General features: G+C 42.3%; 1 protein-coding gene across 1 annotated transcript in view; it reads left to right on the forward strand.

The window, feature by feature from the left end:
• The window catches only part of SLC25A17 (solute carrier family 25 member 17), a 32,427-nt gene that overhangs the window by 1,435 nt on the left and 5,341 nt on the right, over positions 1 to 25,651 (forward strand). Inside the window, exons 2-7 of the mRNA XM_036457646.2 lie at positions 7,455 to 7,515; positions 9,755 to 9,821; positions 11,569 to 11,720; positions 21,140 to 21,256; positions 23,211 to 23,356; positions 23,442 to 23,537. Of these exons, the coding sequence (XP_036313539.1) occupies positions 7,455 to 7,515; positions 9,755 to 9,821; positions 11,569 to 11,720; positions 21,140 to 21,256; positions 23,211 to 23,356; positions 23,442 to 23,537 (639 nt within the window). The remainder of the gene's footprint in view (positions 1 to 7,454; positions 7,516 to 9,754; positions 9,822 to 11,568; positions 11,721 to 21,139; positions 21,257 to 23,210; positions 23,357 to 23,441; positions 23,538 to 25,651) is intronic.

Here is a 25,651-nt window from a genome sequence, read left to right on the forward strand (position 1 = left end):
ATCTATCTATCTATCTATCTATCTATCTAAGTAATATGCAAATTAGGCTGGGACACCGTAACTGTCACGACTGGGCAGGAGGAGGTTGCACGCACAGATGAGGCCCAGAGCAAAGATGAGAGAGCCAGGTGGGCCTGCCTGGGCCTGCGTGGTGGCTCGGGCGGCCCGGACTGGACACAGGCAGGGGGGCAGGAGGGACCTGGGGTGGAAGTCAGGCCCGGGGCCAGGCTGCCAGCGGCAGCAGTCAGGCCTGGGTCGAGATGGCGGGCGCTGCACAAGTCAATGCCCAGGTCCCAGCCACCACGGCGCCAGTCAGGCCTGATTTCTGTGGTGGCCGGCGCCTGAGAGCTTAGATTTGATTCCACAGAAGGAGGAAGTGAAGAATGTGAAGTATGGGAGCATCCTGGTCTTGCTTTCATTTTAAGTGAACCATCCTGGTGGCTGTGGGAAGGATCAGTTTAGACAGCTGCAGTGTTTTTGGGCCCAAGAAAAAGAGAGACTGATGTTGGGAATGAGGACTAGACAGAGGCAGTGGATCAGAGACATGTTTATGAGGAAACCTGACGGAACTATTTGGCTGATCACACAGGGATGAAATGGTATTAGCCCAGGTTTCCAGTTTGGGCAACTCCGTTGAGTGGGTGATTGTAATAATTGGGAGAAGATGTAAAGGAAAAGAAAGATATAAGGGAGCTTGCTTAGTTCAGCAATAGCCAAACAATTAGGACAGAAAACAGACTTACTGCTCTTTCTTTGCTGCGTTTTTCTGCCTCAGCCATCACCACCATCTTTTCTCCTAATCTAGGATATTATCTACCTACTATACATTCCTATCACCTAAATTAGCTTTCCTGCACGGTCCCTTAAAGATACTTATCAAAGTATTTCAATGCTCTGTGATTATGGGGACTTTCAAGATATGAGCCTATAAAGATTGATAAAGAGATATTGGGTCATGCCAGAGGCATAATTTTAATGAGCCAGTGTCTCTTTACTGAAGTGTCACACTTCAAAAGAGATCTCTCAGCCCTGACCTGTGTCACACAGTGGATACAGCCTTGGGCCTTGGACTGAAAAGGCCCCAGGTTTGATTCCGGTCAAGGGCATGTACCTTGGTTGCAGGCTCGATCCCCAGTTGGGGGTGTGCAAGAGGTAGCTGATCAATGTTTCTCTCTCATCGATGTTTCTAACTCTCTATCCCTCTCCTCTCCTCTCTGTAAAAAAATCAATAGAAATATATATATTTTAAAAAGATCCTCTCGCCTAAGCCGGTTTGGCTCAGTGGTAGAGCGTTGGTCTGCGAACTGAAAGGTCCCAGGTTCGATTTCGGACAAGGGCATGTACATTGGTTGCCGGCACATCCCGGGTAGAAGAGGCAGCTGGTCGATGTTTCTCTCTCATCGACGTTTCTAGCTCTCTAGCTCTCTCCCTTCCTCTATTCAAAAAAAAAAAAAAAAAAAAAAAAAAAAAAAAAAGATCCTCTCAAATAATACAATGCATAATACTCATCTGGGGGTTACCTGTTAAAATGTAGGACCACACCTTGAAAACGCTCTTTCTAGAGCTCATTTTAATAAAAGTATAATATGCAAATTGATGGAACAGCAGAGCAACTGGTCAGTGGGGGGCGGGACCGGTGAGCAGGTGTTGCCAGGCCAGCCAAGGTGCATGCCAGAGGGCAGAGGGAAGGGACAGTGATGGGGGGGGGGCGGGGGGGCAATGGGCGCTGGCACCACCCCCTGATCACCCACCTGGTTGCCTCCCGCAGAGGGAGGCCACAGGCGGCGGCAGCAGGGCAATTCTGTCCAGGGCCACCCAGCACTGTCCCCAGAGGGAGGCCGCCAATGACTGTGGCACAATTGGGGGCAGAGCTGGCCGCTTACTGCCCGCACCATCCCAATCGGCCCACTGATCACCTCCCGCAGAGGGAGGCCAGATTGCGGCTTAGGCCCGCTCCCCGCTCCCCTAAGCCATCAGTAGGACATCCCCCAAAGGGTCCCCAATTGGAGAAGGTGCAGGCTGGGCTGAGGGACACCCTCCCATGCACAAATTTCATGCACTGGGCCACTAGTGTGTGTGTGTGTGTGTGTGTGTGTGTGTGTGTGTGTGTGTGTATGCCTGAGTGATCGTCCAACAGACTGACTGGCCGACTGGTAGCTATGACGCACACTGACCACCAGAGGGCAGATGCTCAACACATGAGCTGCCAAGCTACAGTGACTTGGCAGCTGCTGTTCTGGAGTGATGCACCCAGAACCAGAGAGGAGGGAGCCGATTCTAGGGTGTGTCACCCGAGACCCCCTCTCACAATCTAGGACTTCTTGGGGAATGTCAGAGAGCTGGTTTCAGGCCAAGCCCCGTAGGCCAGGCCGAGGGACCCCACCGGTGCACCAGGCCTCTACCCCAGTGCAGAGGTCATGGATCTGGCCCTTACAGAAACTTTTCTACTCAGTTATCTAAATGATGAGATGTGCAGGACCTACTGACTGCGGCCCCAATGTCTGGTTCTGGCCCATCTGCTTAATGTCGATTTTCAGTGGAGGCAGTGAATTTTAAACCGGCTGTGGCTTCCCTCCTTCCGTGAGGACAGTAGCACCAGTGGGCAACATCTGGGGAGGGAAGTAGGCAAAGGAGCAACTTAGGTGGGAGGAAGGAGGTTCCCGCTGCCACGGGACTCTTCCTGGGCAAAGGGCCTGGGCGGGCGCCTGGCATTGAGCAGAGTCCTGCCCTAGGCTGACTAGATTCCAGGCTAAGTAAATCTGTTTGCTAAATAATTGCATTTTACAGCTAAATGCCCACACATTGTCAGTTACTGCTAAACTTAGAGTACAGTGAGATGAAAGAAGCGAGACAGACAGAAAGTGATTCAATATTGGGAGAAGAGAGGAAGGAGCTGGACTCCGGGGTGTGTCACCTGAGAACTGCCCTCTTTCAATCTGGAACCCCTCAGGGGATGTCTGAAAGTCGTTTTTTGACCCAGTCCCCACAGGCCTGGCTGAGGGACCCCACCGGTGCACGAATCTGTGCACCAGGCCTCTAGTGGTCTAATAAGGAAGAAAAACACGTTAACAACTGAACACAGTACAGCGCAATGATTGCTAAGAAATAGAATCTTGTGCATAGGCTGCATGATACCATTAGAACCCAGGTGAGAGAGAATAGTTCATTTATCATCTCAAATTGAACTAGTAATTTCTTAAAATGAGGTCCCTCTTTTGACATTCTTATTTCTGTCAGTGGTGTCTTTATTCCTGTGACTCTTCTCTCTTGTACTAGTAGTCCACATCCTGTAAATCAGCAAGAAATATTGATTCTCCTGTTACAGTTCTTCTGGCAGATAGCCCTTTGTTTTTATATCAGATGTACTTTGCTAGAGCAGTGTTTGTATTTGTGTTCTGGTCTTTCTGGTTGGAAGCTCCTGAGGTTACTTGGATAACTCCCTAAATATCCCGTGGTGTGTGGTTAATCAGACTCCTGTGTACAGAGTGCCTACCTTCAGATTTTTGCAGGGGGTGGGAGGGAATTCCTCTCCAATTTTTGCCATTTTCCTAATTTTCATATCCAGGGTAAATTGGTTTTTATGTTTGTTTTGATTTGCTTTTGTTCAGTACTTGCTACTCTACTAAATTTTATAAACTTTTAGGAGGCAGGGAGTTAAGTTCAAAATATATTTAAACATACAGGGAATATAGAAGAATCGTGTTAGATATTATGGGGAAATAGATTCGAAATATGATATGCTACCAACTTGCTTTTTTTTTTTTAATATATATTATATTGATTTTACACAGAGAGAAATTGAGAGTTAGAAACGTCGATGAGAGAGAAACACTGACCAGCTGCCTCTTGCACACCCCCCACTGGGGATGTGCCCGCAACCAAGGTACATGCCCTTGACCGGAATCGAACCCGGATCCTTTCAGTGCGCAGGCCGACGCTCTATCCATTGAGCCAAACCGGTCCCGGCCCAACTTGCTCTTATAGAAGTTTATCATGAAATAAGAATGAAGTAGAATAAACTGTAAAAGGTAAAACAAATTTTAAATCTTTTAATAATTCAAATAATTTAATAATATTTTAATACTTATATTGTAAAATACATTGTGATTTCTTTTTCTAACTCAGGAGCTAATCAAACCTTCTTCTGAAAATTTCCCTTTATAATAAAAACTTGTATAAAATGTTCTTTAAAAAATAACTTCTTAAAAGTATTAATAAGATGACAAGAATATAAGGAACACTCAGACTAGAGAATGAGTAAAGGCAGGATCCAGGGGCAAGGAGAGCAGAAATTGCTTAACCAGATAAACATGAACTTTAGATTTGTACCTTCCAGAGGTACAGGGAAGGTGAGAAAGTCTGTCTAAGATGACTTGCCCAAAGGATTCCTATCTAATAAAGAGGGAGTATGCTAATTGACCCTCACACCATCCCAAAGGTGGTGGCACCCACAACCAATAAAGAGGAAAATATGCTAATTGACTGCCCCACCTTCAAAGATGGTGGTGCCTACAACCAATAAGGAGGGAATATGCTAATTGACCACCCTGCCCTCAAAGATGGTGGCGCCTACAGCCAGTATGGAGGGAATATGCTACTTGATGCCACACCTTCAAAGATGGTGTGCCCACAAACACAAGATGGTGGTGCTCAGTCCCCTCAGCCTCGCTGGGGCGGCAGGCACAAGGCAAGGCCAGGCGCGCCCCCAGGCGGTCCCAGCCACTCTGCATGCCTGCCTCCAGAGTCCCCCAGTTCCCCCAGCTCCTAGCTGCCCAGGGCCAGCCAGAGGTGCGGGCAAGGCTCACATGGCAGCTGCCCAGCTGCCCAGGGCCAGCCCGAGGCTTTAACTGCCAACAGTGGCAGCAGCAGAGGTGTGATGGGATATTGCCTTCCCCTGATTATCGGGTCGCCTCCCACCCCTGAGGGCTCCCAGACTGTGAGAGGGGGCAGGCTGAGCTGAGGAAACCCCCCCCCCCTCTCCAGTTCATGAATTTTCATGCACTGAGCCTCTAGTATGCTATAAAGGTGAATAGGAAATAATTTTACTTCTCCCTAGAAAAATCAGCTATCTCCAACCTTGGCACTGATTGGGGGCCGGGAGTGAGATTTTGAAACCACAAGCCCTCCCACCGCTTGCATCATTTGAAAACCTTAAGCCAGTAACGTAAGAGTGATCCCAGCAGGACGGAGCCGAAGTGCCTAACAGATATCCTTTCCAGAGATACTTATCTTCATGGGGTTGAAAAGAATGCCCCAAAATAAAATTCTAAGGTCAATGACCAGCTCAATCCAACTAACTAAACTCAGAGAGAAGCAAGGCACTGTGAGCAAGAAGCATGGACAACAGCAACAGTCAGAAAACGGATGCTCAGTCACAGTCTTAAAACGCTGCTAGTGCTCTGGCCAGTTGGTTGGCACGTCGTTATTCTGTACACCAGAAGACTGCGGGTTTGATCCTTGGTGAGGGGCATAGGAGAGGCAACCGACAAATGTTTCTCACTCACATTGACGTGTTGGTTTTTCTTTTTTTTTTCTCTCTCTCCCTCCCTCTCTAAAATAAATTTAAAAAACATTTTTGGATGAGGATTAAAAAAAACAAAACTATTTAGTATGTATAAGAAAATGGAATATTTCCAACCACAATGTAAGTGCTGTAAGAGATGTAAACAAGTGCTGTGGGAATGTAGAGGAATGAACTACCAATTGTAACCTAGTAGGTGGGGGTGGGTGGTGGGTGATGGTAACATTTAATCTGAGTTTTGAAGAATACTAATAAGACAGTACAGTGTTCTCCCTGTCAAGCTGGCTGAGCTGTTTATTTATTTAATCCTCACCAGAGGATATGTTTATTGGTTTAATGAGAGAGAGAGAAACATTGATCCATTACCTCCTGTTCATGCGCCAACTAAGTATGGAGCCCAAAACCTAGATACGTGCCCTCACTGGGGATCCAACCCATGACCTGTTTGGTGTTTGGGACGGTGCTCCCACCAGCTGACCACCTGGCCAGAGCTGGCTGACCTATTTAAATAGATAAGAGAGCCGAAGCTGGTTTGGCTCAGTGGACAGAGCGTCTGCCTGCGGACTGAAAGGTTCCGGGTTCGATTCCGGTCAAGGGCATGTATCTGGGTTGCAGGCACATCCCTGGTGGGGGGGTGTGCAGGAGGCAGCTGATCGATGTTTCTCTCACATTGATGTTTCTAACTCTATCCTTCTCCCTTCCTCTCTGTAAAAAAAAATCAATAAAATATATTAAAAAAAATAGATAAGAGACCTATTAAGTTTTTGTTCTTTTGTACACTAGTAAAATTAGTCTAGTTTCCAGCCATTGTCATGATTAGACTATTGTATAATACTTAACCATTATTCAATCAGCAGCCTAAAACTTGATCTTCTGGCTGAGAATATATACCACCAGTGGGCCTATTTCTGGGTTGAGAATCATAAACATAAGAGAAATTTCATGTGTATAATTTCATCCCTAACTATATGCTTGTTTTTACTTGTAGGATCTTAATGAATGGAAAGACTGGCTGTTGGCTCCTTTTTTTTCCTTGATCATTTTTTCATTGTGTTAGCTTGGATGAATTATTTATATAATTTTTAGTAAAGAGATTGTCTCTTTTATTTAAAGCACAGCAAACAAAATTATAAAGAATAATATGATAAGCCAGTCAGAGAAAGGCAAATACCATGTGATCTCACTTACATGTAGAATCTAAAATAAAGTGATGAATAAAATAGAAACAGAGGCATGATACTTGGAACAAATTGACAGCTGTCAGAGGGGAGCGGAAGTGGGGACTGGATGAAAGAAGGTGAAGATTAGTCAGAGAACATATGTGCATAGCCCATGGACACAGACAATGATATGGTGATGGTCAGAGGGAAGGGGATTGGGGACTAGGTGAAAGGAAGTGTGGGAGGGATGATTGAGACATCTGTAACAGTGTCAACAATAAAAATAAAGCAAAATATAAATAATAATTTTAAAAAAGAACAATATGGTTCTTACACTTTTACTTTGTGGTGAATATCTTGATTGAGCATGGAGAATAGAAATAGTTATTTGTATGATTACTAGATATTTTTATTCCAGTGGATAGGAATAGCAGCTGACCTGTGAAATATTACAAATCCATTTACCTGCTATCTTTGACAAGTGTCCTAGTTTCCAAACCCTTAAGATTGTCATCTCTAGGGAGCCACAACATGTTTTTTTTCAATACCAGAGAGATAGAAAGGTATTTCTTCCAGAAAATGTAATACTTCTGTTTAGGTACATAACTATAGAAGTGGGAACAGTAATAATCCCAATAGGTTAAAAGGTTGCATGTGTTTGTTCACTGAAAACCTGACTTGGCCCATAGTTAATAGCGAACTTCTGTTCATTTAAAAGTTATGGCTCACTGCCTTGTGATGTGTAATGCCTAAAGGCTTTTCAAACGTTTCAGGGCAGCGTGACAGCAATGACTGTGTTTTTTCCTTTGGATACAGCTCGGCTGCGACTTCAAGGTGAGTATCTTTTGTAGTGTCGGGAAGCAAACATATTTTTCTAGTAAGTTCTAAATTAACACAAAGATATTCTGTTTTGTTAGAGATCCATTGTCCATTTTCACTGACACTTTAAATACTCATCATCATTGCTATTTCCTAAGTAACGGAGACGGGTTCATGGATTAGTCAGCCTCAACCATTTTCTATTCTGAGATAAGCTGGTTGGGCTTGCATTAATAGTTTTGAATCATTGTGATTATTTCTAATAAGTAATATGACTTTTAAAAGGCACAGTGGAGAGTTTTTGCTGGGGTAGATTTTCTCAAAAGAGAAGAAAGAATAGGAATAGTGGAGCCTAATACTCAAACCTATGCCAAAATGTACATGAAGAGATAAGAGTAAAATGAGTTTTGAATAAACTAATTCCTATGTTAAAACCTTCCATTACTACTATTTTTAATTAATTTTAGAGTCTTAGGATAGATAATAATTTTAGTCGACTCAACTCGAAAAACAAAATACTAAAAAAAACTTATAGTCAGCCGAGACCGGTTTGGCTCGGTGGATAGAAATCGGCCTGCGGACTGAAGGCTCCCAGGATCGATTCCGGTCAAGGGCATGTACCTTGGTACCCCAGTAGGGGTGGTGCAAGAGGCAGCTGATAGATGATTCTCTCTCATCGATGTTTCTAACTCTCTATCTCTCTCTCTTCCTCTCTGTAAAAAAATCAATAAAATATATATTTTTTAAACCCAAAACATATAGTCAGTGAAAAGTTTCTCTTTAGTCTGCCCCCCTTTTCCTTTTTTCTTCCCTGCAGAGAATGTCCTTAATAGTTTCTCAAATAGTTTTGCAGAGTTTATTTATGGAGTAACAAGCAAATAAGAATATATATATTCTTTTCTTTCTTATGCCAAAAGCATACTTTTCCCACGGTTCTGTACCTTGCATTTTCACTTAGCAGTGTATTTTGGCTGCCTTCCAAATCAGTGCATTGGGAGCCTCTTCTGACTGAAGAAAAATCCATGGTGTGGATGCACCACAACCTATTTTCCCCTCACCCACTCCAGCTCCCAATTGGAGATTCAGGGATGTGCCCTTTTGTAGAATAGACTTATTCATATGCCACTGTTTCTGTAAATTCTATGAAATAAATTCCTAGAAGTGGGATTGCTGATCAAAGGGTAAATGTGTTTTTCATTTTGATAGCTATTGCCAGATTCCTTCTGTATAGGTTTCCTAATTTGCCATATAGGTACCAATGTAATTCTTTTTTATTGCTGTTTTTGTTAATCTTCACCCGAGGATATTTTCTCCATTGATTTTTAGAGACAGTAGGAGAGAGCACAGCAAGGCTAAAACTTTGTGAACTTGAGTTTTTTTGTTTTTATTTTTATTTATTTTTAGAGAGAGAGGAAGGAAGAGGAAGAGAGAGAAACACAGATGTGAGAATGAGACATCGATGGGCTGCCTTTAGCACACCCCCTACCAGGGATCAAGCCAGCAACCTGGGCAGTGCTCTGACTGGGAATCGAACCGGCAATATTTCAGTGCGCTGGACAATGCTCAACCAACTGAGCAACTCTGGCCAGGCTGGAAACTTGAAGGTTTTTTTTTTTTCTTTTTTGTTTTTGGAAGCTTGAGTTTTAATCCTGACTTTGCTGCCATTTACGTATCCTTCACAGCTGTTGTTTCTATGGCCTTTTTTCTAAAAGGAAGATGATAGTTTATTTCCTCTCTGTAAGATGTTAAGATAAAAATGAAAATATGTAACTTGGGGGTAGGGGAAAACAAGAGAGCCTTATAAATATAAGAAATAAGTTTCTCTTTTTAAAATTTTATCTTTATTGTTGAAAATATTACAAACATCCCTTTCCTCCCCCCCATTAACCCTTTCAACCTACCCTGCCCCCCCCAAATAAGTAAATTTCTTTTGTCACATTTTTTGTTAAAGTTTTTTATTTTATTTTATTGATTTCAGAGAGGAAAAGAGAGAGAGAGAGAGATAGAAACATCAATGATGAGAGGGAATCATTGATTGACTGCCTCCTGCATGCCCCTCACTGTGGATCGAGCCTGCAACCGAGGGATGTGCCCTTGACCGGAATCGAACCTGGGACCCTTTAGTCCACAGACTAACACTCTGTTCACTGAACCAAACTAGCCAATGCTTTTGTCACATCTTTTACTTGGGGTATTAGGTACTGAATTAAAATTCTATGATCCATAAATAACAGATATATTTTTTCTCTTGTAGTTGATGAGAAAAGAAAGTCCAAAACTACACACATGGTGCTCCTGGAGATCATTAAAGAAGAAGGCCTGTGAGTACTACTGCCTTCATCTTTGTTAGAAAACACCTCCCTAGGAGATTCACAGGCCTACACTCTTTCCTGTACGTTCTCATAGCCTTAGTGTTGTGAATCTGTGATTACTGACTTGTAAGCACATGTCCTGTGGTTCGCCATTTTGAATCTTGATTATAGTCTTCCATGAAATCAGTATTTTGTTTTTTGTACACTAAACTGAAGAAGGTAATAGTTGTGTAGTTCATTCCTATCAGGTGCATCCAGATTATGTATTAATTTTAACTTTTTATTTGGAAATACTTACAAATTTACAAAAAGTTGCAAAACTTGATTATTACTAGTAAAATGCTTTACCCAGATTCACCTATTGTTAACATTTTTTTTTGGTCATTTGCTCATGCATTCTTTCCTCCTTTTCTCTCTCCTTCCTTCTCTCTCTGTACCACAAGCACACACCATACACAGATTTTTTCCAAATTATTTTAGTATAAGTTTCATACATCCAAACCCTTTACCCTTATGACAAAAGTTTTTTTCAATATGTTTTTATTGATTTTTAAAGAAAGAGGAAGGGAGAGAGAGAGAGAGAGAGAGAGAGAAACATCGATATAAGAGAGAAACATGGATTGATAGTTGCTTCCTGTATGTACCCCACTGGGGATCAAGCCAGTAACCTGAGCATGTGCTCTGAATGGTAATTGAACTGGCAACCTTTCAGTGCACAGGATGACAATCAACTGAGCCACACAGGGCTGCCATTGACACTTTTAAAGAATATAGTCAATCTCCCACTCACTTTTAAAAAATAAAATGCTGGTTAGTTTAAGTTTGCTTCGTGTTTCTTCAGGATTAGAAATATGTGTAGGTGATAATGTGTCCTTCTCAGGGTCACATCTAGAGTCACATATTGCCCATCTGCTCTTTATTGGTTAATTGTGATTTTTTAAAAATATATTTTTATTAATTTCAGAGAGAAAGGGAGAGCGAGAGATAGAAACATCAATGATAAGAATCATTTATCGACTGCCTCTTACACATCCCCTACTGAGGATCATGATCCAGCCTACAGCTGGAGCATGGACCCTGACCAGGAATCTAACTGACCTCCTGGTTCAGAGGTCGATGCTCAACTACTGAGCCACACCGGCTGGGCTAATCATGATTTTTTAGATTTGAGTTAGCCACTGAATGATTTTATATTTCCTCTGTTGCAATTATAAGTATAAGCACTCTCTGAGCAGTTACTTTAGTTAGTATCAATATAGACTCAGAAGTTTCTGTTTTACTAATGATTTATAATTGATTACTATACTTTATTATTTTACTGATAAATTTTTCCTGGTTTGGCCAGTGGGAATCTCTTAGTCTGGTTCTTGTACTGTTATAATATGCCCTCCTCACTTTTTTTGCACTTATATTCTATATTTAGTTTATTTTAAATATTATTGCCCTGTAATAAAATGTGAATGATACTGTATTAGCTAACAGCCATGAGAAAATTGTCTAGTATTACATAGTTATTTACTAAAGGGAAAGAGTAAATCAGCCATTGAAAGTGTATTGTTTCTTTGGCGTTATTAGCGCTAGAAAAGCGTTGGTTTGGGCATCCTTCAGAATGTAAGATGTGTATAGTGCAAAGTACATTGTAGTGCAGGAGTGAACTTTAAAAATATGTGAATGATGATCACCCTTTCCTTGGACTTAATTCATTTCTAGTGGCTTTTGTCCATCATCTTTACTTTACTTATTGTTTTTTCCCTAGCCTGGCCCCATATCGAGGGTGGTTTCCAGTTATCTCCAGTCTCTGCTGCTCCAATTTTGTCTATTTCTACACTTTTAATAGCCTCAAAACAGTCTGGGTCAAAGGTCAACATTCTACTACTGGAAAAGATCTGGTGGTTGGATTTGTTGCAGGTAACAAAGTCAATTTTTTTTTTGTATGGGGTATAAGATAAGGTTCCATCTTCATTCTTTTGTGTGTAGATATCCAGTTTTGCTAACACATTTGTTGCTGTTCTTTCCTCATTGAATGGGTCTTGGCATCCTTGTGGAAAATCCATTGACCATATATACAAATGTTTATTTCTGAGCTGACTTGGCTTATTTTTATCTTTTTAACCCAGAGCAGAAGATCAGTTATCCATGTTTAGCAGCCTATACCCAGAATATATGGAAGTTAAGGTTTCTTTCCAAATAAAATGAAATTTCAATAACTTCCTTGCTTATTTTACACACACACACACACACATACGTGTGTGTGTGTGTGTGTGTGTGTAAAATAAGTGTATATGTGTGTGTATATATATACATATACATATACCCTATATAATAAAAGTCTAATATGCTAAGTGATTGGTTATGCTAACCAATCAAAGTGTGATATGCTAATGGCATGCTAAGGCCACTCAACTGCTCTCTATGATGTGCACCGACCACCAGGGGGCAGATGCTCAGACCAGTAGGTTAGCTTGCTGCTGGGGTCCAACTGATTGGGACTGAGTAAGATGGGCCGGACACACCCTAGAGCCCTCCAGTGGCCCCTCCCCAATTGGCCAATCCTCCCACATCCCTCCACAACCCAAATCATGCACCAGTGGGGTCCCTTGGCCTGGCCTGCACCCTCTCACAATCCGGGACCCCTTGGGGGATGTCAGAAAGCCAGTTTTGGCCCGATTCCACAGGCCAGGCCAAGGGACCATACTGGTGCACAAATTCATGCACCCGGCCGCTCTATCCATATGTATCCAGTGTAGTCACTTGTCTCCACTATTACCTAAATCCAAACCACCATAAAATCTTGACTGGATTATCTTCAGAGCCTCTTGGACTGATGTTCTGCTTTCTTTCTTTCTTTCTTTTTTAATATATTTTATTGATTTTTTACAGAGAGGAAGGGACAGAGATAGAGAGCTAGAAAGTCGATGAGAGAGAAACATCGACCAGCTGCCTCTTGCTCACCCTCTATCGGGGATGTGCCCGCAACCAATGTACATGCCCTTGACCAGAATCGAACCTGGGACCTTTCAGTCCGCAGACCGACGCTCTACCACTGAGCCAAACTGGCTTCGGCTGATGTTCTGCTTTCACTTTTGTCCCCTTTAATCTGTATTCAACATAACAGCCAGTGTGATCATGTTCAAACAAAAGCAAGATCATATTATTTCTCAAAGCCAGTTGCTTCCCATCTTGCTCAGAGTAAAAGCCAACGTCCTTACCTTGTCCTACAACGCACTGTAGTCAAAGACCTGGCCCTCCTGCGCTTCTCTTCACTCACACCACTGCACCACACTGCCTCTTCTCTCTGAACACCCCTGGCATGCTTCTGCCTCCGGGCCCCTGTCCCTGCCATCCTCTGCCTGGTAACTGCCTGGCTCATTCCTTCACCTCCTTCAAAGTCTCTCCCCCCAAATGGCCACCATGTCTGAAGTACACACCTCATTAATCTAAAGTTTTCTCCTTAACTCTTTTTTTTTTTTTAAATTAATTAATTAATTTTTTTAAATCAATCTTTATTGTTCATATTATTACAAAGGTTCCTCATTTCTTCCCCCCCCCCACCAGGTTCCCACCCCACCCTCCGCCCACTCCCCATCCCCGATTGTCCTCATCCATAGGTGCACAGTTTATGTTCAGTCTCTTCCTCCCTCCCTTTCCCCGATAGTAAATCCCTTTTCAGATAGTAAATCAGTTACTTAGCATTTTCTCATATCAATAATACCTCCACATGCCCAATGATACACTTCACACAAAAGACATTTCCAAATAGGTCAACCAACCTCCTCCAGGCCCCACCCAAGGCACTCACAGATCAACACCCCAGCACTATACTAACTCAACACATCCAGATCTAAGCCTTCATCACTTGATTCAGCAGACCCTCAAGTTCCCGCAAAAGTTTCCAGCCATGTCTGAGAGGCAGCCGTGGGGCAGGGGCAGGCGAGGAGCAAGCTGTTCCAGGCCTGGCTGCTCCGGGCCTGGCCTCTGTTGCTCTGGTTCATTCTACAACCAGCTGCTCCGGGTTCTCCTTAACTCTTATTCTCTAACATCCTACATATTTTATTTATTTTACTTACAACATTAAGATGTAAGCTTCATGAGAACAGGGATTTTATTTTATTTATTTTTTTATTTTAAAATTTTTATATATTTTATTGATTTTTTACAGAGAGGAGGAGAGAGGGATAGAGAGCCAGAAACATTGATGAGAGAGAAACACTGACCAGCTGCCTCTTGCACAACCCCCACCAGGGATGTGCCCACAACCAATGCACATGCCCTTGACTGGAATCGAACCTGGGATCCCTCAGTCCACAGACCGACGCTCTATCCACTGAGCCAAACTGGTTTCGGCTGGGATTTTATTTTTATTTACTGCTCTATCGTCAGCATCTAGGACAGAGCTGATCACATACTAGACACACAATATATATTTGATGAGCAGACCATGAACGAATGACCTATGGAAGAAAGACTGTACTTATTCTATATTACCCACAGGAATTGGGCCAGGATAACAGTACACATAAAGTCAATTCAGAGTTGCTGATTCATATTTTTGGTAAAAATCATTTACTAGCTAATGTCATATATGTTTCCAGTTGTTTAAGAAGGTAGACTTAATATCAATAAAAATAACATTTCTAACAGGGCTTAGAAAAAAATATATCATTGGGATGAGAGTTGTCTTTTGAAACTTTAAAAAATAAAGTGAATAACCACTTGGTGATTGGATTAGAAAAATGTTTCTCAACTGAGCCTGATTTGACCCACACAGACCATATGGCAAATGTCTGGAGATAGTTTTGGTTGTCACAACTAGGGGGCAGGGGGAGGTGCTACTGGTATCTAGTGGGTAGATCAGGGATATTGCTAACCATCTTATACAATAGCACCCCTCACACACCCCCAAATAAAGAATTATGTATCTCAAAATGTCAGCAGTGTCATAGTTGAGAACCTTGGTCAAACAAGTTTCTGAAGGTAGGGAATTCCTTGGAACTTACTACTTTTGTGAGTTTTAAACTTCTCCTTATAACATTTTTTACATCTTAATACCTATGCATTCTTACAATAATTAGAATAGATTTATTTCCTTCTGTGAGCCCCTATTATTATATTGTAATCACTGTAGAAATAAGTTTCATTATTTCCAATTAAAACTAGGAACAGTACAAGGATGGGCAAAAGTAGGTGTACAGGTTGTGAGTATACAAAACAGTTTATTCTTGTATTATTATAATCGTAACCTGCATGACTTTTTTCATGCAAACAACTGTACACCTACTTTTGCCCACCCCTGTATTGTTATTCAAATTCTTCTTGAAACTTAGAAATTTGTTTAATGAACTAATTTATTTTCACAGAAGAAAACCCATATAGCTTGACACCTGGGGAAGAATTTGGGAAAATAACCTTATAGATAACATAATGAAGAAGATACCATTTTTATGCAATTGGAATTTTTAAGAATAACTATTTTTGAATGCCAGTGGTGTTATCATTGTGACAGTTCATGTTCATATTCCTGCCCTCCAGCCTTACCTGGAGGCAGATTTGTTCCTTTTGTTTATCTAGTTGCATTCTTTCATAGGGAGACAAATAGTTAGATTCATGGTCTTGATCTGCCATTTTCTTTTCTTTTTTAATATGTATTTTATTGATTTTTATAGAGAGAGGAAGGGGAAGGGATAAAGAAATAGAACCATCATCGATTGGCTACCTCCTGCATGCCCCTACTGGGGATCGAGACCGCAACCCCAGTAATGTGCCCTGACCGGGAATTGAACCGTTAACTTCCTGGTTCCTGGGTCACTACTCAACTGCTGGGCCACACTGGCTAGGCGTGATCTGCCATGTTTTTATGTCAGGGGTCATTGTGCATAGTTGATTAGCATTTCATTTTTGTTTTCTCACCTTACCAAAGGAGACTCACTGCTGATAAACTATTTGTTTTGAGGATTTCAGAAGTAAATAGCTGTGTTTTAATTATTCCTTGAGTCAGTGAATAATTTTAGTGAGCGGGTTATTATTCTTCATGTCTTAATTTTGGTTCTGTTCACCTATAAATGATTTTTACAAAAAAATAAAATAAATAAGAAGAAAGAAAATAGAATCATTTGAATTGGAAGAAAATCAATCTCCTATCATAAAGTAGATAAAGAATTAATACCCTATATTCTTATCTTAGAGCTGAAGTAACAGCCACAGTCTGGCACTAGAAAAAGACTTTTCTATACAGGCTCATAAATAAGCAGACAGCATTCTTTATCCTTCAGCCCTATCCTTAATGCTTCAGTAAGTGTTGGAATCACTCATCATGACCATTTATAGTTGTTTTTCCAACTTGAAATGTTGTCCTTTGCTTGATAACATAGGGTGTAAGGTTCTAATAAAGTTTTGGATCCTCAAGTATTTTGAGTGTCTTTTCCAAGAACTCATAAAATTATAGTGTTTAAGAAATACCTCTCTATCTATTTTGGCTTAGAGGATGAACAGAGCACTTGAACTTCTCAGATAAAAAGCTTTGAAATACAAAATGTTCTTACAAGGATTTTATATTTTCTTTCAATGATGTAGTGCATTTTTGTACTTGAGATTGTCCTTAAGACCCTCTCAGTCTATCAACTCGTGTTACTAAAGGGAATATGAAAACAGAATTTCAAATAATGGGTAAATCTTAATCTTGGCTGCCTTGCCTCTGACATGTTTTCTTTGTGCCTAGCCTTTGAATAAAACATGAAGGAAATTTTTATTTCTAAAGAATTTATTTAATAGGCATCCTATTATATTTGTTTAGAAAGGTATGTAGTGCTAGCCCTAGCTGGTTTGGCTCAGTGGATAGAACCTTGACCTGCGAATTGAAGAGTCTCAGGTTCAGTTCTAGTCAAGGGCACATGCCTGGGTTGCAGGCTCCATACCCAGTGGGGGACATGCAGAAGGCAGCCGATCAATGGTTCCCTCTTATCATTGATGTTTTCTATCTTTCTCTCCCTCTCTCTTCCTCTCTGAAATCAATAAAAATATTTAAAAGGAAAAAAAAGAAAGGTATGTAGTGCTAGATAGACATGAGCAGAGCAAGGACAATGGGCCTGGTACAGAAACTCACCAGGGCAGAAAGCCCCAGATGCCTCACAAGGGGCAAAATTGGGAAAACAAGAATCTTGCCTCCAGGGTAACCGATCTTTCCCTAGCATATCCATGTGCATGCAGTTTAGACCTCCTGACCTTTTCCTACCTAAAGATAACATTTAGGCCTCAGTTGTATTTCAGCTCCAGGCCCAGAAAAGCAGCAAAACCAGACCAGCAACTCCATGGCTGACCTCAGGACCGGCTGATTGATTGGCTGGCACCACCATGTCCTGGTACCAGCCAATCAATCAGTGGAGACCACAACCCGGAAAGGACACGCCTGGAAAGCTGCTGAATATTCTGTTACCATCCTCCCCTGAGACCCCCCCCTAAAATCTCCACCCTTAAAACCCTTTGGCTGGAGGGAGCCTGTGCCTTCCCACCCTTCCCCCACCCTCCAAGGATCACTACCTTGTCATTCCCTTTTCCCTCTCCTTCCTCCACAGGCATGCATCCTCTAACCTCTAAGGGACCCCATGAGACTTGCATCCAGGGGACCAATGGGCAGTGACAGCTCATCCCAGGCTAACCCCCTGAACCTGTCTCCAAGGCCCCCCTCTCTTTGACTTCTCAGTGAGTCAAAGCAGCCCAACTTAGGCTTTCCCGTTGCCTAGTATATTTTTGCTGCCATCATTGACCCCATATCCCCTTGTCTCCATGCTGTGCAGCGCCTCCCTTTGGATATCCAATCTTCCATCTCTTTTCTCTAAATAAATTAAAATTTCCTTTAATCACCACCTGAGATGGCTATTTAGCCTGCCTGTACATACCATCACACCATCCATGTTAATCTTTCCTGTATGTTGTGCCTGCCTGCAGTATCCATGGACTCTTGTGATCTCTGCTTCTGAACTCTCCCATCTTCATCTATAAAAAAATGCAGTTTGTGCTGAAACCGGTTTGACTCAGTGGATAGAGCGTCAGCCTGTGGACTGAAAGGTCCCAGGTTCAATTCTGGTCAAGGGCATGTACCTTGGTTGTAGGTACATCCCCAGTAGGAGGTGTGCAGCTGATAGATGTTTCTCTCTCATCGATGTTTCTAACTCTCTATTCCTCTCCCTTCCTCTCTGTAAAAAAAAAAATATATATATATATATATTTTTTAAAATGCCGTTTGCTCAGTAGCACTTTTCAGTCAGGTTTTGTTTACTATTGGTTTTTCTGTTAAGTGATGTGTACCATGCATTGAATAGGAATCCTATATATAATAAAAGCCTAATATGCTAAGTGTCTGGTTGACCGGTTGGTCATTCAACCAATCAAAGTGTAATATGCTAATGACATGCCAAGGCCGCTCAACCGCTTGCTATGATGTTCACTGACCACCAGAGGGCAGTCGACCCATGGACCAGTCACTATGACATGCACTGACCACGAGGGGGCAGATGCTTTGACTGGTAGGTTAGCTTGCTGCTGGGGTCTGGCCAGTTGGGACTGAGTGAGACAGGCTGAACACGCTCTGGAGCCCTCTGGCTGTCCCTCCCTGGCTGGCCAACCTCCCCCTCCATCCCTCCCTAACCCTGATTGTGCATCGGTGGGGTCCCTTGGCCTGGCCTGCACCCTCTTGCAATCTGAGGGACCCCCCCTCTCCCCCGCAAGTGCATGAGTTTTGTGCACCAGGTCCCTAGTACATTATAAAGTCTAGACAAATGGGCATGAATTAATATTCTTTTATCTTGCCTCTTGGGCATTGGTGCTTTTAAAAAATGAGACCAGCAGGAATCTTTGGTTAAGACTTATTCAGATTATGATCAATGCCTAAAATGACAATACATGAGTCCTAATTAATGATGGCTTCTTGGTGGAATGCCACTCTATAAAAATATGACAAATACAGCTCATAAAATTATTTGATAATGTCTTTTATTTTGAGAAATATGTTCCCATAATGCTTCCAAGAGAGCAGTAGCAAAATATTTTACTTTTGCTCTGTATACGACAAATGAAAACAATTTTAATATCTTGGCTGTCACAAAGGCTTATTCTTGGTTAGACTGTATTTTCTATGTACAGTGGACCCTCGGTTCTCTAACTTAATTTGTTCCAGAAGGCTGTTTGAGAAACAGTTTGTTTGAAAAGCAGATAATTTTCTTGCCATTAGAAATAATGTCAAGGAGTTAATCCATTCCAGACCCTTAAATTGTTCCCTCTTTTAAACTTTCTAATGTACTGTTTAATCTGTAAGCAAATACTTCTTTTCCTAAATTTATCGAACCACCCCCTACTAGCCTTAAGTGAATCTCTCTCAGTTCCATCTTGCTTTTTCACATAGCATTGCCTCTGAAATTGTAACCCACTGACTGCTTTACAATTATCCCAATCAATAACAGTTTTTCCTTTCTCTTCGATAGCCTATGATCACTGTTTTATGAGCACTTTCACACCCTTAGCAACTTTAGCACACCTGACGGCCTCTTTATGTTTTAAAACTGTGATAAGTGCCAAACCGGTTTGGCTCAATGGATAGAGCGTAGGCTTGGGGACTGAAAGGTCCCAGGTTGGATTCCGGTCAAGGGCATGTACCTTGGTTTCGGGCATATCCCCAGTAGGGGGTGTGCAAGATGCAGCTGATCGATGACTCTCTCTCATCAATGTTTCTAACTCTATCTCTCTTCCTTTCTCTCTGTACAAAATCAATAAAATATATATTTAAAAAAATAATAAATAAAATAAAATTGTGATAAGTGTACATTTCACCAGCAACAAAAGCAAACAAAACACACAAAACATTAAAATATTCACAACACACTTTCCTGGTTTCCTGAGATGTTCACAAAGGAGGTTTAGCAGTAAGCTGACTGGAACTTTCTCCTTTGTGGCCTGAGAGATGGTTTTGTCATGCTGACGTGTCCGCATGAAAGGGTTGTCAGGTTGAGAACTGAAGTTCTGTTAGAAAACTGAGACCTTTTTTCCTATGAACAACTTGGTCAAGAACTAAATTGTTCAAGATGGGAGACATTCGAGAACCGAGGTTTGACTGTAGTATGTTTTGAGATTCCTTAAATCAAAATCTTCTTTCTCCTATTTAAATGACTTTTAGTAAAAGAGATTTCTCTTCCTTAGGATTGCAGCTCTTGTTTTTAAAAAATATATATTTTATTGATTTTTTACAGAGAGGAAGAGAGAGGAATAGAGAGTTAGAAACATTGATGAGAGAGAAACATCCATCAGCTGCCTCCTGCACGTCCCCCCCACTGGTGATGTGCCCGCAACCAAGGTACATGCCCTTGACTGGAATCGAACCCAGGACTCTTCAGTCCACAGGCCGACACTCTATCCACTGAGCCAAACCGGTTTCGGCAGCTCTTGGTTCTTCACAGCATGACTAGGGCCAGATAGCTCCATGTATGGTCATTTACTGAGTTTGTTCATAGGTTCATTTGTTCAATATTTATTTGACAGATATTTATAAAGTATATAGTATGTGTCAGGCACTTTATTACAACTCTGTTTTGATCATTTCAGGACTGATGAGGAATATATTAATATCTTAAGATGGTGTTAAATTGGGATCATGTGTTTTCAAAAAGAAGTAGCTGAATCATTGTTTTGTATAACTCCAAGGCAGCCTTGGGGGGCCATGATCCCCATTTTTAAGTTGTAAGGATTAGGGTGCTTGCAAAGCTGTTTTAAGTGTTTTATGACAGTTGGTCATGACTGCTTGCTGCCTGCCTATCCTGATCCCCTAAGTGATGAGGAACTCTTTTGTAATCATCTAGTCCCTATTGAAGCACTTTCCAATGTCACCACTTGTCACCCATTATACCAGATCCATACTCACTTAAAACCATGTGAGCTACTTATGAGAGAATTGTTAATTGTGTGTTTTATCTGATGTTGTCGTGGACTTAGCATGTGATCAATAAACCACTTGTCTCTTACAGCTGTTTTTGAAAAATTGTATTTAAAACTATATCAAAATTGCTACTTTAGATGCTATATAAATTGACAGATTACCTCCTAAACTTACTACTCATTTCGTGAGGAGAGGTACTACTGCCAGACGTTTTGCCATCGGCAAGTCTTCCGAATTGCTTCTAACAGTTGTGGGTTCTGATATACCCTCGCACAAAGTGACACTAAGGGTCTCCTAGTAGGTCAGTGGCAGAAGAATAAATGAAATATTGGTATGTAGCTTCAATTTAAGACAGCAAAGCTCAAAAGGTTATGTTTTGCTTTTTGTCTCTCCCTCTTTCTTTTTAAAGGAGTGGTGAATGTGTTGCTGACAACTCCACTCTGGGTGGTAAACACCAGACTAAAGCTGCAAGGGGCAAAATTTAGGAATGAAGACATTGTACCAACCAACTACAAAGGTATTATTGGTAAGTGTCTCTGAGTTTCTATTTTTTTAAAAAAAACATTTTACTGATTTTTTTCACAGAGAGGGAAAGAGAGTTAGAAACATAGATGGGAGAGAAACATGGATCAACTGCCTCCTGCACATCCCCCACTGGGGATGTGCCCGCAACCAAGGTACATGCCCTTGACTGTAATTGAATCCGAGACCTTTCAGTCCGCAGGCTGATGCTCTATCCACTGAGCCTAACTGGTTTTGGCTCTGAGTTTCTATTTAAGGGTTTTTTTGAATTTGGAATTTATTGCCACAATAATTCTATATATCAATAATAAAAGGCTAATGTACAAATCAACTGAACGGCGAAATGACCAGTCGCTATGATGCACACTGACCACCTGGGGGCAGATGCTCAACACAGGAGCTGCCCCCTGATGGTCAGTTTGCTCCCACAGGGTGAGCACCACTCATCCAGAAGCCAGGCTCATGGCTAGCGAGAGCAGCAGCTGTCGCGGGAGCCTCTCCCACCTCCTCAGCGGCGCAAAGCCGTCAGTCAGATATCCCTCGAGGGCTCCCGGACTGCGAGAGGGCGCAGGCTGGGCTGATGGACCCCTCCCCCCATGTGCAATAATTTCATGCACCAGGCCTCTAGTCTTATATAAAAGTCAACCTCAAACCTCAACATTCAATAGTAAGCATTTGTTTAGTTTAGCTCATATATCTTAGAGTTGTCAGGGATTTGACTCCTCTAGGCCAACCCTAGCCTGGGAGTCTCAGCTCCTTCCTGGCACCAGCTTGAGCATATTCTTCTCTTGGTAATGATGATGCACAAGAGGACACACCCAGTCGTACAAGCATACTTCGAGTCCCTTTTTGAATCTTGACTGCTAACATCCTGTTGGCCAAAGCATATTACATGGCCAAGCTCAAAGCCATGGGGAGGAGAAGTAACCTCTGCCTTGGAGTGTGGGTGGGAGGGGTTGAGTACATCTGAAGAGTAATCTACTATACTTGTCCCCCTAGTGTTAGCTTTAGACAAAGATACAGATTAATGTCTGCTATCCATGAGCCTCTGCTTCTAATATAATAGTATCACACTGCCAGGCTCTCCTTTCCTGTGTTTGCAATGACAGTGATTTTCTTATAAGTCAGTCCTATAAAATGGACTCCAAGGAACTATGTTATCATTTGTTTTACTGGCCTTTTTTTGTGAAATACACAGGCTATCAGTTCATAATTCTCTGTAATACAGAGTTTCCAGAGTTGGTGATTCCTTAGGAAAACTTGACATTCTGACTCCAGATGATCAAAAGGAGTTCCCTATTGAAGTTCTCTCTCAGTAACTTGGTGACTGTCAGTATCTGATAATTATCAACAGTAGTTAACTGGCCGGAACTGGTTTGGCTCAGTGGATAGAGCGTCGGTCTGCGGACTGAAAGGTTCCAGGTTTGATTCCGGTCAAGGGCATGTACATTGGTTGCGGGCACATCCCCCAGTGGAGGGTGTGCAGGAGGCAGCTGGTCGATGTTTCTCTCTCATCGATGTTTCTGGCTCTCTATCCCTCTCCCTTCCTCTCTGTGGAAAATCAATAAAATATTATATATATATATATATATAGTAGTGAATTGATGAACTTGTCCTTAAAATATTACAAGAAGGAAATATTTTTTTTAATTAAAAAAAATTTTTTTAAATTGATTTCAGAGAGGAAGGGAGACAGAGAGATAGAAATATCAGTGATGAGAGAGAATCATTGATTGGCTACCTCTTGCAGTCCCTACATTGGGGATTGAGCCCACAACCTGGGCGTATATCCTGACTGGGAATTGAACCATAACCTCCTGGTTCATAGGTCAACGTTCAACCACTGAGCCATGCCAACTGGGCAAGAAGGAAATCTTGATAGAACCATTTGAACAGAATTTGCCTTGTCTTCTCTAGTTATGGGATTGTCATCAGATTGTCCTTGATTTCTTGCTTAGATGCTTTTCAGCAGATCATTCGAGATGAAGGAATCTTGTCTTTATGGAATGGCACATTTCCCTCCTTGCTGCTGGTTTTCAATCCTGCCATCCAGTTCATGTTCTATGAAGGTTTAAAACGGCAACTTTTAAAGAAACGAAAGACGGTAATACTGATTTTGAATTCAGCAATCAGTAATCTCCTGTTCTTATTGTTTGGATTGACATGATTGGTCTTTTTTTGCTTTCCAGCTTTCTTCATTGGATGTGTTCATCATTGGTGCAGTAGCCAAAGCGATTGCCACCACCGTTACCTACCCCATGCAGACAGTACAGTCCATTCTGAGGGTGAGTGCTGGGGTTCTTCCTGCATTTAGTCGAGCAGCATCCTAAAATACGTAGTTTCTCTGTTTAAAGCAGGTTAAGCTTTCTCATTCATTTTCCCATTTGTCTTACATTCTGCTCACCAGGCTGGCTGTCACTTAGTGTCCTATTTGATTTGGAACGAAGTTTACATTTGCAATTTCTTAAGTAACAATAGTGTCTCAGAAAACCCAAGTGCAGAAAAGTGGTCCGCCGGGCTGGCGCCGGGCTTCGTCTGCCGTGCCGCCGCCTTCCCCCCTTCCCGCCTGCCCGCACGTGTACGCGCTCGCTCGCTTCTTGCCGCGCTCGGCACACGTCCGGCCCGTGTCGGAGGAGAACGCGCCGCGGTGGCGCGCTCTTCCGGCTCACCGCGCTCTCCTACCTGGTTGATCCTGCCAGTAGCATATGCTTGTCTCAAAGATTAAGCCATGCATGTCTAAGTACGCACGGCCGGTACAGTGAAACTGCGAATGGCTCATTAAATCAGTTATGGTTAAAAAAAAAAAGAAAAAGAAAAAAAGAAAACCCAAATGCAGGTTCTTGACTCAGGAAAGTATAAGTTTGTGTCCTTCTCATTCAAGAGAAGGTGCTTAGCCGAAACCAGTTTGGCTCAGTGGATAGAGTGCCGGTCTGCGGACTCAAAGGTCCCAGGTTCGATTCCAGTCAAGGGCATATACCTTGGTTGTGGGCATATCCCCAATGAGGGGTATGCAGGAGGCAACTGATTGATGATTTTCTCTCATCGATGTTTCTAACTTTCTATCCCTCTCTCTTCCTCTCTGTAAAAAATCAATAAAAATAAAAAAAAAGAGAAGGTGCCCTAGGGCAAATTATTCTTTACAAAACCAGAGGTTGATTCCTGTCGTTTATTCTAGAGAAATTAATGGTTTTGCTTTTTTTTTTAACTGCTCCAGTCAACAAAAGAGACATTTTATTGAGGCCCCAGGGTCACAGTTCAGCCGGAAGGCTGCCCTGTTGGCTCGGAGAAGGGGTAGAGGGGCCTTATTTAACTTCTTGGGGCGCAGGTTGTTGGTGTGGCCGTCCTTCTTGTCACAGTTGACAGCACAGGGCAGGTGTAATCTTGTTGCAGTTATACTGCTAGGCTAGCTGGCGGGGGAGGGTTTGATGATGCCACCCCTCCAAGCACCAAGTACAGGGTGGACTCTCTGAATATTGTAGTCTAAGGGAGTATGGCCATGCTCCCGTGGTTTGCCTGCAAAAATCAGGATGCCCTCCTTGCTCTGGATTTAGCTTTGACATTCTCAGGGTGTCACTGGGCTCACCCTCAAGGGTGATGGTCTTACCAGTTAGGGTCTTCGCAAGGTCTGCATCTCTGCATCTATTAATGGTTTTGCTTTTTTGGACAGTTTCAAATTTCTGGGTTATTCATTGAAATGTTTATTAAGTGCCCACTCCGTGTGAAGGTCTGGGTGCGGAGGTGTTTCTCTCTTTTCCGAGTCCAGCATGGAAAAGGAACGAGTCCAGTTCCTGAGTGGAGGAGCTGGGGATTAAGAAATAAAAGAAAGAAAGAGAGCAAGATTCAGAAATAGAAGCAAGCTGGGAGCCAGGTGGGATGCCAGTTTCTCTGACGGACAGGCAGCGACCCTGATCCCATGCAGCGCATTTATTTTATACCCCAAATACCAGGAAGTATCACCAAAACTTAGGATCAAAGGAGCTTATTTGCATTCTTGAGTAGGCCCTAGCATTCCTAGTGCTTGACTGGATTTACATATCTAGACCTGCCCTGCCGACACCTGGGCTGATATAAAGGTCAAGCTGGTTACACTCTCTGCCATCTTGGGGAAATGTGTATCTATCTGCCAGTCGTCTCGGACTCAGCTGACAACAATTTAAAGAAATGCCTATGTGCCTTCCCAGGTGGCCCTCTACATCTGGGTACACGTGGTGAATAAACTAGTCATAATCTATGTCTTCAGGGATTATGACTATTTTAGGTAGAATTTTCATTGAGGAGAGAATGAACAAGTAAAGAAGCAAAATACACACAAACTGAACATAATTACAAAGAAAGTAAGCAGCGTTCTGTGACTTGGTGGGGAGGTGCTTGATGGGGATCTCATTACATAGGACGGTTG

Source organism: Pipistrellus kuhlii, unplaced genomic scaffold (assembly GCF_014108245.1).
Source record: "Pipistrellus kuhlii isolate mPipKuh1 unplaced genomic scaffold, mPipKuh1.p scaffold_m20_p_3, whole genome shotgun sequence".
NCBI lineage: Eukaryota > Metazoa > Chordata > Mammalia > Chiroptera > Vespertilionidae > Pipistrellus > Pipistrellus kuhlii.